This window comes from Lepidochelys kempii, chromosome 7 (genome assembly GCF_965140285.1).
Source record: "Lepidochelys kempii isolate rLepKem1 chromosome 7, rLepKem1.hap1, whole genome shotgun sequence".
Lineage (NCBI taxonomy): Eukaryota > Metazoa > Chordata > Testudines > Cheloniidae > Lepidochelys > Lepidochelys kempii.
Window position 1 is genome coordinate 15593895 of NC_136386.1, and position 14003 is coordinate 15607897.

The following is a 14003-nucleotide window of genomic DNA, read 5'->3' on the forward strand; positions in this document are numbered from 1 at the left end:
TGAAATGTATTGATGCCACCTTACTTGATAGAAGACTTGTTTTCGGGCACTCAACCCGAACCCGCAAGGGAAAAGGCAAGTTTTCCCTTGACAAAGACCGTAATTCTTTCAATGGAAGCAGATGTTTTTTCTGCATGGAAATCCATAAAAGATTAATACTCTGCATTTTTCTACAGCCCATTTTATGCTAAATTTTCTGAAGCTCCTTGACTGATATAGAATCATTTCAAGTCTAGCAAGGCAGAGGTATAGAAGTAGACAATGTGGTAATCAGACCTCGGGTTTTTGAGAAGATGGAACTGATCTGCGGGTGAATAAGTTTTGATCATTGTTCTTAATGCTCCACTGCTTGAAAAGACTTTGCTTTCACTCAGAGATCTTCATTCAGTTTTCAACATAAATGGATTTTTTTATCTGTTGATATGCTGTGTATATATTTAAGTTATGATAATTTCACAGGCATGTAGTTTTGAGACCTTACAGTTGCTTTCTGATGTGTCAACTTAAATTTTCTACTTCCTTTTTAAAGCTTCTTTTTTGCCTTAAAAAGACAAATTTAAAGTTCTTTCAATAAGAGCTCGTTTGAATAAACTCTGGCCTCAGGAACTGAAGAGGGTGAAGGGAACTGTTAAAATTCACTCGGGAACTGTTAATTTTCTTTTAATTTTAGTAACTCTCCATAATAAGAGTTCAATTGATTTTTATCAAGAAATGAGGAAACAGCTATGTTGGTATGAAATACTCAGCAATTCTGTAGCTGACTTACTCAAGTATTTCATATTTTGTAGATTTCCTGTTTGAAAGGCTTTTTTTTTTTTTTTTTTTTTTTAGGGGGATGGATAGTTTCTTAGTTGCAGTAGTTTTTGGAGCGTATCCATTGGTACATAAAGGATCTTTACGAAGCACTTTCCTTATGCCTTGGTCAAAGTGTTCCGGGTGCTCTACTTCAAAATAATCAAGCGGACAATTAACACAAATATGTAGAGGTGGCCCCTTAAAAACCTAAAGTAGTTGTGTCCATTTGCAAAAATGGTGAGCGAGGTAGTAAATATAGAGCCTGGGCCAAACTAAAAAAATTTCCATAGTCTTCATGGAAGGGACATGGACTGAAACCCAGGGGAGCAGAATCCATGTCATTTGGTAGCACTAAAACCTGACTGGTCCTTCACTGCCTGTCCTGGATTTATGCCTCTTCCAAAGTGGACGGCACTTCCCTGCGGCCCTTGGGGAGGACAGGGTCTCTGCACACTGTCCCTGCCTGCAGCGCCGACTCCGCAGCGCCCATTAGCCGGGAACTGCGGCCAATGGGAACTGCAAGGGCGGCACTTGTGGGCACGGGCAGCGTGTGGAGACCCCCTGCTTCCCGCAGGGATGTGCTGGCCACTTCTGGGAGCAGCATGGGGCCAGGGCAGACAGGGGGCCTGCCTTAGCCCCGCAGTACCACCGCCTGAGGTATGCTCCTCCTGGCCGGAGCCTACATCCTCTCCTGCACCCCTACTCCAGCCCAGATCCCCCTCCTACACCCAAACTTCCTCCCAGAGCCTGCATCCCTCACCCCCTCCCGCACCCCTGCCCCAGCCCAGTGAAAGTGAGTGAAGGTGGGGAGAGCGAGCGACGGAGGGAGGGGGATGGAGTGAGTGGGGTGGGGCCTTGGAGAAGGTGTGGGGCCTTGGGGCAGTGGGTGCGGGCAAGGGTGTTTGGGTTTGTGTGATTAGACAATTGGCAACCCTAGCTCAAGTGGGTGAGGTCTACATCGTGGATCCAAGGTTCCAACCCTGCTGATGAGCCATGTGGGTGGCAGTATGATGTGTTATGATTGAATTTGTTTTCATTGTTTTTTTTCAAAACCCTAGGTGCAAAAAATTCCTCTGTTTTAAAGAACATTATTAAGCCTCAAAGTCAAGCACTCAGAAGTTAGGAAATGCCAGAATTAAGGTTGCCTGTGCAACCTTACTTTGTTCTCTTTGTGCCTATACATTAAAACAGCCTCCAATTACATGATCACGTACTATTTTTTCCCATTGGACCCCTGCCTTACTCAGTGTGCAGGATGGACCTGCTCTTGGGCTATGTCATGGTTGAGTATCGAAGGAGACTGTTGTGGTCTGTAGGACCGTTCCCTCATTTGTTGCTGAATCTGAGGGGGGGTGTACCTATTGTGGTTCCAGGAGATTATGAGCCTAAGTCTGCTCATCGCTAAAGGCCCTTCCTCTTAACTGAAGGAGTTGGGCAGTGAATCCAGGCCACAAGTAATTGCAGGGGACAACAAATGAAAAAACAGGGATGGGAGTAAAGGTCTTAAGGTGAAAATGAGGTAACCAGAAGGGGACATGGAACAGAGAACCACTGACTGCGTCCACTGTTCATCGAAGGCATCTAAGGGGGTCAATGGACACCACCCAGAGGAACTCCGCTTGGAGATGTGACTGAGCAAGGGAATAGAAATCGGCCCCACAGTCGCAGAGTACCCCTTCAACCTCCCATCCAACTTCTTCCTCTTGGTATGATGGATGGCCATCTGGCCATTGCCAGAGGGAGGTTGACAAGGAGGGCTTGCAACTTTGTGGGGCCAGGGATGGAGTGTGCCAGGATCAGGAGGTGTGGGAAAAGTTCAGCCAGGACCTCAGTAACAGGTGCAGGTGGAGGGGCTGCAATCTGATGCACTCTATTTAGATGTGCACCAGGGTCTGATTTGAACATGTCTAGTGAACGAAGTAGGGGACTGCAGGAAGAGAGAGGATGATCTCCTGGTTAAGAGAGTTGAATGCTGTCCTGGGAAACTGGATTCAATCCTTGCTGCTGACAAACAGTTGTTGTATGATGCTAGTCAGGTTGCTTAAACCAGTTGTTTCAGAGGTAGTTGCAAATTGTACGGTCCTCATTTTCTGACTTGAGACTCTAGAGCCTGATTTGCAGAAGTGCTGAATGCTCACAACTGCAACTGAAATCAATGGGAGCTGTTCTCCGAACATATAAAGTGCTATATAATGCTGAATACTCACTCTGAAAAATCAGTTCAGATTGGACATCTACATTTTTAGTGAATATTTTTTTACCTTAATCTCTCTGTCTCTCCTCTCCAAAAAGCTACCGAAAAGCCCATTAGGAAATTATTTATTCTGTTTTCAGAGCAGACATGAATTAATATGCCTAAAATTTTAGCAACAAATTAAACAAGGAGAAAATAAAATACTGAATAGCTGCTCATTAAATAAGTGCTATCCTTTCTGAGCACTGAATGAGGCAGGGCTCCCGGGGAAAAACAGAATGTGGTCACATAATTCAAACTATTGTGATACATATGAACAAAGGGGAGAGGTGAATTAAGGGTTGCACAGGTGATCTTAATTCTGGCATTTCCTAACTTTTGAGTGTTTGATTTTGCAACCTATTGCTCTTTTAATGTAATTTTGGTGTGTATTTATATTTATCACCAAGGCCAGCACAGTAGTCAAGTGAGAGGGAATCAATATTGGAAACATCAGGGAATGGTCATGGTATCTTCTGGGGACATTGCTAAACGCGGGGGAAAGCATCACCAGAGAGTGCAACAAGCATAACTCTCTCGCCCATTGCCCTTGCAGTGTTGATATCTACTGTGAAGAAATTTTTGGATATGGAGAATTTCCACCCTCAGTCCTTGGAAAACTGTAATCTTGCTGCTTTGACCTCTTTAATTAGGTCTCCCCTTCCACTGAGTCAATTACAATCTTTGTTTTAGTCACCAGCACAGGAAGCAGTATTCTATCAGGTTAGGTTACTTAATAGAAGAATTTTTTTTTCTTCAGAATGACTCAAAGTACGATAAAGATTTATCCAAGGGGAAAGAGGGTTTCCTGTGGTGGGAAGCTGGGAACTTCTGCTAAAGATTCTGTTTTGACTTCTGTCATTAACTCAGGCTACGTCCACATCTGGAGCTGGGGCGTGATTCCTAGCTTGCATAGACATATTCACGTTAGCTTTGATGTGAGCCTGCATGCTAAAAATAGTGGTGTAGCCGTGGCAGCATAGGTAGCAGCAGCAGCAATGGCAGGTGCTCTCAGCCCTCAGTGTGTACCATAGGCTTCAGGTGGGTTTTTACTCAGGGTGGCTTGCATCGTCCCACCACTGCCCATGCTACTATGGCTACCGTACTGTTTTTAGCATGCTCGCTCAGATGAGCAGTAGCGTGGATATATCTACATGAGCTGGGAATCCTATCCTTAGCTCATAGTGTAGACGGAGCCTCTTTGTGCCTCCATTTGTGGACCTTTAAAATGGATGTAACCATCTACCTTTCAGGAGTGTTGAAGTTTTTAATTCATGGTTGACAGGTGTTATCTTTGTTCCACAAACACCTGTACTGTAATGGATTGCATTGTGTTGAACACTGCCACAATCAAACCTGCTCTTCTGTACTGTTAGCCATGACTGATGTACAGCTAGGACAGAGATAAAGATAAAATTAGCAGGTTCATAGGCTCATGCAGTTTAGAGATCCCAGGGCCATAAAATCCATTAAGGTCAGGGTGTAATCCCTGAATAAGATACATCCATATTAGAATGATTTTGTATTTGGCTGGTGGTTGACAAATAAGGCTATGTTTTACCTCAGGCATGTAAGAATTAGATTTCACAAAACAAATATTCAAATAGGAGGGTCAAATGCTTTTAATGTTCGCTTTAGATTTCTAGCTTTTTAAATAGAGACAGAATGTGGGCAAACTATTTTGCATTATTTTCCCGTCCATTACATCATGTGTTTCCATTTGAGTGGTCAAGATCAAATGTTTCTTTTAAGAATAAGAAAACACTACCAAGGGATTTATTTTGCTGACATCCATTTTAAAGTTCAGCCTGACTTCAAAATACAACACTTCTGGCTTCGGAAATGCACTTGCTCTGTGACTAAAGACAGTGTGTGATTAATTCTGCTGTGCAATGCTGTGTGTTAATTGCTGGCACTGTGTGAACTGATGGCTCAAGCAGAAATAGAAATTCTTATTACAGGTGTGTTGCTTACAATGCATAGTTTTAGTTGAAAGTACCAACTTACAATGGCTTTTAAATCCTGTTCTCTGCTGTCAATCTCCATGAATCATTTTTATGTAAATTAAAAATGCAACTCTCTGGGAAAGAACATAACTTGAAAGCTTAGTGCATGCTGCATTTCTCACATCTGTTATGCATCTGAAGGCTATGAATCAATAGTTAAGTGGCCCTATGAACTGATGTACTTGAGTCCTTTCTATTGCCCATATCAGTGCATATCCCCAAATTAGCTCAATATGACTCTACTTCATTTCTTATTATAATGAACCACCATTTGGCCACCTAGTGTGTACCTTGTTCTATCCTAGTTCTGAAAATTGGGTTCATTGTGTTGCCATCCACTTGTGCTGCTAGTTCTGTGTTTCTTGAAGTTTCCTATTAATTTCATCCAGGTGTATCTGCAGTGGCTATAAAAGATCTCCAATGAAGTTAAATGACTAGACTTGCAGTTGGTTTATCTTCTTTCTCCAGGGGATTAGCTCACCTATTCTATTAGGTGTCCCTGTGGAAAAAGGCTCTACAGTCTACAGAACAGACTCTGAAATGGGTATTCCCTTAACTATCTAGCTTTCCAATTCCATTACTCTTCTGTATGAATACAATGGTTGCCTTTAAATTCATTGTGTAACTAACAGCCTCAAATTTTATTTCCAAATAATTGCCAAAGAGGTGCCTGGAACAGCTGCCTTTGCGTTTGGCTGTTAAACTTCTGTTACTTTACTTCAGGCACTAAATTTGAATAGTTAATTTAATTTTTGCATTGTCAGTTGCTAAGCAACTGACGAGGAAAAAGTGCAGCTAATTTAGTTTTTACTGATCAGTGAGCATCTCATTAATATAGAAACGTATTTGTAACATGGCTAATCAGCTGTCATACCCAGTTTTTGCAAAGCAGAATGTTTCCTAAACAGTGTCTAGGAAATCAGTAAAAGATGATACTTCTCCTGTATGATCTGCAAGTTTCTTGCTTTGGTGCCCAGGTGCCGGTGCTTCACTAGGAATATTACACTAGGAATGTCCATACTGACACACTTTTTTCCATGCCATGGTCAAGAAGACAAGGCAGGGGACCGAGTCTGCTTGGCTCTACTCTGACTGCTGTGTGACCTTGGAAATGTCACTTTACTTGTCTTTTTGCCTCAGTTGCCCGAGCTGTGCAGTATGGAAAATGAAACTTATCCACTGTTGGAAAGCTTTTTTTGATCCAAGGATCAAAAGCCCTGTGTTACAGAGAGGAAGTGCTGTAATTGTGAATGTTTAAATATGTTGATTCTGAAGACTTGGGTAAATCTTGTTTGCCTATTTGCATGGGAAAAGCTTGAGAAATTTTACCTAACTGAACCACTGACTGAAATTCCCCTTTTCACATGGTAGCATTTTTGACAGGAATTGGTTAAGTTTCAGCTTTCTCTGGTCTTGCTTTACAAGTCTGGCAGCATCAGGGTTTTTTGTGTGTGTGTGTGTGTGTGTGTGTGTTGTTTTTAAACCATTCATGGGGCAACATTGCTGTCACCCAAAAAAGCATCACAGTCTGAGATTTAGAGTTTTCCTGGAATCTGTTTTGTAAACCTTTCCCTGTAGCTGAAATGTTTGGACAATATTAAAAGTAAAAGGGGAAAAAAGTGGATAATTCGGAATTGCTAAAGCAATCTCTCAGTTTATTTCCTGTATGTTTGTAGATTGCCTGTTTAAGCTATGCCCTATGAACCGGTACTCTGCACAGAAGCAGTTCTGGAAAGCAGCAAAACCAGGAGCTAACAGCACCACAGATGCAGTGCTACTCAATAAACTACATGTAAGTATTAACGTTGGTAGGCTGCAGAGAAGTCAATGGAGCTATGGTAATTTACACCACCTGAGGATCTGGCCCATTAAGCTGAGTGGGACTGCTCATGTGGGTATTGCTACAGAAGATTAGTGAGATCCAGTCCTGTGGTGTTAGGCCCCAGGTTTCATCTCCCATATGTGTTTGCAAACTTTTATCTAATTTTAGTGATCTGTGATGGCTGCCCTTACTGAACCAAGCTTGCATGTGAATTCAGCATTAAAACCTGGTCAGAGAACAGTTTTCAGTTTTACATTTCTAAGAAATTGCTTTGAGTAATTTAACTACTGCATGTTGACAGCATCCGCTTTAGTGCTAAATAAACTATATTTACCTTAAAATTATATGGCTGAAGCACTTCACATTAAAATTACAAGTCCAAATATTTTTAGTCTATCAAAGCCCATGTTAAGCCTACGGGTACTCTAAACTAGAAAGCACCCCTGTAGGAAAATATCACTTAAAGAAAGCCATGTGGTGGCCCTACTCCTTTGTTGCACAAAGACCTAGTGTTTGCCTCAATTTTATCTTAAAGCTATGATTTTAACTTTTTGCTTGTAAAGTTGTCTGTAGAGTTAATACTTTACAAGTATCCCACCCCACTCCCAAACTAAATACTGTAATCTCAGAAGTCAGCTGTAAGTATAAAGTAACAAATGCTGCTGATTATTTTTCTAAAGCCCACAAAGTAAACAAATAGATGGTATGTCCTAAACTGTCAGTAGTGTAGAGGGAGAAAAGAACCCTGGCAATGGTGCTAGGCAACAGTGGGCTGTCACTTTTTTGCCATAATTGATTTTCTTTCTTTCATACAGTCAGTTCAGATAATTAAGGTCTGATTCTATTCCTTTGAAACCGACTGAAGTCCCTTTGTGGTCAGTCTCAATTCCCCTGTCAAGTGAACTGGAGTAGTCTCTCAATGATTAGTCACAGTGAAGAAGCATTTACACAGTAAATAGCCACATTTTACTATTCCAATATAAATGAAGAAAGATTTAATAGCTCAGTTTGCATCACCGTTACATGCTGGGTAAAGTACAGGGTATGTGCAAAACTGTCATCTTTTAAACCCACTCAATTTAACTGAAGGGTAGAATTTGGTTCTGTGTGCATGTGTGATTCGTAGTCCACAACTTAGTTAGCTCCCGACTGTATGAAACTCATGGGCACTTGTGTCAATTTACACATATACTGATAACACAGAAGATACTGGAACAATCCTAATGTCTTAATATTGGTTCAGGGCAAAAAATATCTATGTTCAACTGCTGCCTTCCATTTCCCACTCTGTTTTTTTGATCAGTTCATGGTAATCTTTAATGAAACATTAGTGACCCACAATTTATACTTAATCACTTGCCATTTTTGGCTTGTAGTTGTCCACTGTTGGAATTTATTATCAACTACTGTGGAGCACCCAATACTGAGGTCAGGTTATTTTAAGTTAATACCATTTAAGGGATTTAGAAATCTGGGACACTTGACTTTGACTGGTATCAAACATCAGTGCTGTTTGAAAAGCTGACATCTAGTGGTCAGTAAATAAAATTTGTTCTTTCCAGTGTGTTGACTTGTGCAGTGTTGTCTGTTCTCTTTAAGCTTTTGGAATATACTTGAACTTAACTTGTTTCTTCATTTGTACCTATATGCAATGGATTCTTTAGCTCTATTAAAGCAAATGTAGGGACCAATTCTGCATGATACATGTCTTCAACTTCCACTGCTGTCCTGGGGAGTAGAGGGCTCTCAGGGCCTTGCAGAATTGGGCCCAAAATTAATATTAGATTTCAAGAAATCTTTTCACTGTAGAATAATCTGAAATCTAGCAGTCCCAATGTTAGATCTTTAAGCATTTTAAATTGTCTTGCATTATATTGGTTGTACTGAAATGTACAGTTACACTTGAGATGCTCATGGAGAAAGCCAGTTGTCCTACTCAGCATATCTTCTAACAGAAGTCACTTAAGATACATGGAGTTGTAAAAAAGCAAAATTATTTTCTACCAACACATGACTCACTATTTGCTCTTTGATATGCTGAAGCCTATTGTCTCACATTGCATCACCCACAGGTAACTGAGCACAAGTGAGTTCTAGGGTGGTTGCAGAAGTTTTGAGAACTAAAATAGTTTATGCATAGACTTTCTAAATGCCTGATATCTAGTTTAAAAGCATGCTCTGACATCAGATTTAAATGAATTCTTCCCTATAATCTGTATTTTTCTCTGGCCTTGGTGTAAGGTGAACCAGTACACCTTTACAAAACAAAGCGTCTTGAAAACAACATGGGGTAAGTTGCTTAAGTCTGAAAATAAAATGAAAATGAAGAGGAAAGAAATATGGAAGAGTAACAAACTAGGGCTTTCACAAGGAGGTAGCATTAGAATTCAGATCCTTATCTGAGTAGGTTATAAATCAGGTTTGGTTTCCTCATATCTTCTTGTGGATGCTTCCATGTGGTTGAAATGTCTGTCTGGTAAAGAGAGACCCTGGATTAGATCATCATGTATACAGCAGGTTGAAATTGAAAGGCATTGCAGCAGAGCGTGTCTGGGGAAGTTTTGTGCTGTGTCTGACTCGGGGAAGTACTATTCTATCTCTTTTATGAACTCTGAACTTTCCCTTATTGGGAAGTTTAGAACTAAACAGTCCCTTCTTCCAGTGCTGTATGTCTAGAGAAGCCTATCTAATGAATAGGATGACGATGGTCACCATGAAAAGGTTTAATGGATGAAGAGTGAAGGGGGCGATTTGTCTTGGCAGAGTAAAATCTAAGTTTTTGGAAACTGCCTGATTAGAGACATGGGGACCAAACCTGCAGTTCTTTAGTCCTCGTGCTTTATTTTATATTAAAGTTGAGCAGGTGGAAGATTGGGCTGCCAGCTTGAATCCCCCTTTTGTCCATCTTTCCTTTTTACCTATCTTCTCATGGCTCAGTTTCCTTTTGAAACTTTTCATCTCATGTTTTATTCAGAAAGCTTCAGTCAGTTTGAAGTCAAAACATTGACTCCTCAGAGTTGCTGCTTCACTTCAGTATAGTTCAAATAGTACAGATTCAATCATTTTCCTTCCTGAAAATTGTAAAGGATGAAATCTGATTGTCCGCTTCAAATGGTTACATTTGTTCCAACGGTATGAAGTACGCTGATGTTTTATTACAGTAAGTAATTGCCAGCACTGTTTATAACAACACTTTCTATCTCCACAATTTTCCTTCTTAAATTTCAGCATGCAGCAGATTTGGAGAAGAAACAGAATGAGACTGAAAACAGGAAACTGCTGGGAACGGTTATCCAGTATGGCAATGTTATCCAGGTATGCTTGTGGCCCTGTTCATACTGTCTACTCTGTAAGACATAGCTCTGTAGGGTCCTACTTGAACCACCCAAGGTACAATTATACTTCAAAATAGAGGAATTCCGAGATTGGAGTGTGTTGTCTTGCAAGCTGTGACTGGGTTATCCAGAAGCATGGTACTCTGAAGAAAGAACTACATTTATGGTTCTGTGTGCTGTGTGAGATTTTAAAATGGAGGCATTTTTATCTTGCTATAAATGTTGCCTTTTTCAGAGCACCATCTGAATGCTTTAAACTAGAATATCCTTCATACCCTTGACCTGGCCATCTGGTAGATGGCAAATACACAGCAGTGTACAATTCTGTAGAACTTCTTTCGTTTTATTCTCATTTTATCCCCAAAGTGCTGTACAGCACTGTATAGTAAACCCACTGCAAAGCAGAAGAACCAAAATAATCAACCCACCAATGCAATCATAGTCCACACTGAACAAGGGATTTGGTGAAGTAGACCTCAGGTAAGCCAGCCCCACTTGATGAAGATGGATTCCCAGCGAATGCAAAGAATAGCAATGAGTCACAAACACCAAGAACAAGATGCTGGGGAAGTGTTTTAATAATAATCAAGGACAAGCCTTGTCATGCCTTAAATGCAGCCTTAAATGGGGGACTCCACTGGTTGAGCATTCAACAACTCAGGGTTCTCTGATCCCCTCTGGGGACTGAAAGCAAACCCACTTCATCTGATCACAACTGCCAGGTGGAGGTGTAGAGGAAGAGAACTGTAAGCATTTGGATCTAAGATTATGTACGACTTTCTATACAAATACTTTAATTTGTATCCTCTGACCATACCATCAGCCAGAGTAGGATTGCAGGGAGCAAAGGTTCCTCTCTCCCCTCTTGTAAGGAGAAGACAAGCAGTTCTGTTCTGCAGCTATTACAGCATTGGGAACAACTTCAAGAAAAGCCTTTTGAAAAAAGGCACTACAATAATCTAGCCCAAGTGTAACATTGGAATGTCAATAGTTTGTGGCATGGTCCTCATCTGAGAGAGCGATCTGTCAGTTTGTCAGGTGAACAAGAGACTGCAATAAGCATTTCTAATCAGTCACTGCTCTGTACCAAGCGCAGTTGTCAGTAGGCGAGGAAGGATTAGATTTGTATCGGTAAATGTTGGTAAACATTGGCTTCACCATACACACCCAAACCAACCAAAATGTATTTCCATTTGATAATTGAGATTTACAGATAAGCAAAGTAAGAAAAAAGCTGCTAGAGAATTTACTCCATTTTGATTTAAGGCGATTCACTTTGTATGCTTTGACCTGTGATGTTGACAACTTTAATGGTTGTAAAGCTTTCATTCTTTGAATCTCAGTGTCTGCTGCCATTAAACAATTATTGTCTGTCCTGCCCCGTAGTTTCCCCCACTGTAAAAATTTAAATAGATAAAAACAGAAGAAAATGCTTAAAAATAAACATTGCTATTATCCACTGAAATGTATTTAAAAAAAAAAATCTCAAATTCTGCCCAGCCTAGTTATGAGGGATACCCCAGTTCTGTAGGAGCCTTCTCAGTGGCAGATGTCTTCTGTGAATAATGGGCCTGCTTAAACAGCCAACAGACAGCAAAACATCCAAAGCCAAAAGCATTGTCTTGCTTTCATTAAGATTCAACCCTGCTATGTTTAATCCAAATGAACGTGTGAGCTAGACAATGGGGCTACTATGAGATGGTCCATTATATCCTATAGATATGTATCACCAGTACAGTGAGGTTTATATATGATGTTGCATGGTGTATTGAAACAAAAGGATAAAACGGCACCTCATGGGGAGAGAAGAAATGTTTATAGCTAACCTCATTAGTCTCCCATTTCAGAATGAGCACAGCCACTTGAGAGAAGCCTCACCCATCCCCATTGAAGGAAAAGAGTTTTGTCACCAATATCTCCTGGTCCTTGGTATCTGACTGCTGAAACATAGAGCATAATTGGCAAAAGCAGTTTTCTGTTGTCTGTCATCAGAATGATATGGACATTTACGCTAACGGAAGCTGCTCAGTGCCATGAACCAGTCTAAAGCCTACAAAAAATGACTTCAAAACAAGAAGTCCAATTGTCTCTGGATTTGTTATGGCCAGTGTAATATTCAGTCTTCGCAATTGAAGTTAATTTCCATGTATTATGATCAGACGCTCAGACTATTATATAACCTTTAGTCCGTGTTTATCGAAGGAAACCTATGTCTGCCTTTACAGAAACAAATTGTAATTTTTGTTCTAGCTGCTGCACTTAAAAAGTAACAAATACTTGACAGTAAATAAGAGGCTTCCAGCTCTGCTAGAGAAGAATGCTATGAGGGTGACCCTGGATGAAGCTGGAAACGAGGGTTCCTGGTTCTATATACAGCCTTTCTACAAACTGCGTTCCATAGGAGACAGTGTAAGTGCAGATGAACATCAGAAGAAGATGCAAGAAGATTTGGTGTAAAATACAAAGAGCTTGTATCAATTGCTTCCTTACTTTTGACTCATTAAATGTACAGGCTTTTATAACGTGTAATATTAATGGCCACAGCCCTTTTCCTGTGCTGAACAGTGTGGGAGGAGAATCACTATGGTAACTACTGATTTGGAAACAAGGAACGATTAAGATTGGAAGGAATAAGGAATCTAAATACAGTAGCCTTCTAAATCCCCACCAAGTTCAAAATGGCACGAAATGTCAAGTCATTTAGAACAAATATAATTAGTATGTTGGTTCATGGGGCTGTAGTTATGAGTCTTTCAGGTTCTGTTATGAATTTCTGTATCAAGAATTTTATCAGAATTAGACTAAATGGTTGCCTTGCTTGTGGGAGGTGTTGATTCTGAGTTAATACCCTAGTTTTTAATCTCTGGAGATGTCCGTTGTGTTCCCACGTTGGATAAGTGAGAATGAATGTGGTTGTCATAATCCCAAGTAAATGGTTTTCTACCTCACAAAGCCATGATGGACTTTGGCATGGCTCATCAGCCTATACTCAAGAGAAGCCAAGGACTTCAGTATGCTGTGCAGTGCAGCCCTACCTGATAGAGGGCACCCAAACAGGGTAGATTCCATGAAATAGAGCATATCCATATCCATGTAGACTAGACAGTTCATTTCAATGTAGTTATCCCACCACTATGCGAAATACAGCCTTAACTGAATGTCCTTGTCTTTATTTCTTTATTATAGGAATAGCACCTTGAAGATTAATGTAGTTTGTGTTCAGTTAATTTAAAAAGAAGAAACTTCATATAAACTCCATTAATGTTCTGCCTTCTCTGTATTGAAGGGAGTTCAAGTCCCTCAACTAAGATTTTTGTTATGGATATTTTTTTTTTTTTTTTTTGTCTTAAAGTAAGATTGGGAGGCTTTGGACAAGAAACTGTCCTGGAAGGAACGTATAGGATACGTGGGACCTTCACCCTCCATGATAAAGTACACTCAGCTTACCACACGTGATTGGACCTCATTAATTGAGAGTAAACAGCGTAGGTTAGGACACACAAACTCCTAATGGGGGAGGAGAATCTTTCTGATGACTTTTGGTTTTAAGAATTAATTGTTAGATGTTAGACACAGAAATAACTGTATGGAAGACAAAGACTTAATCAGTGGAAATTTTAGTTTTCCTTTATATGCCACTTAGCCCAGTTGTGTAGGTGTCTTTAAGCCTTAAATAACTCTGAATGTTTTAAATATCCATTTTCTTCTGAAATTGTCAGGGTTTTTGGGTTTTTTTTTTTAAAGATACCAGTGTCTTTCCTATTTACTTTGCATGAAATATCTCTAAACTGTAATCCAATGGCCTAACCTCA

General features: G+C 40.3%; 1 protein-coding gene across 7 annotated transcripts in view; it reads left to right on the top strand.

The window, feature by feature from the left end:
- ITPR1 (inositol 1,4,5-trisphosphate receptor type 1) overlaps window positions 1-14003 on the top strand; it is a 251731-nt gene that overhangs the window by 66397 nt on the left and 171331 nt on the right. For 6 of the 7 annotated variants that reach the window (XM_078853566.1, XM_078853568.1, XM_078853565.1 and 3 more), the window contains exons 4-6: window positions 6711-6826; window positions 10085-10171; window positions 12442-12600. In XM_078853566.1, coding sequence (XP_078709692.1) covers window positions 6711-6826; window positions 10085-10171; window positions 12442-12600 — 362 coding nt within the window. The remainder of the gene's footprint in view (window positions 1-6710; window positions 6827-10084; window positions 10172-12441; window positions 12601-14003) is intronic. The other variant, XM_078853570.1, reaches the window with a different exon arrangement.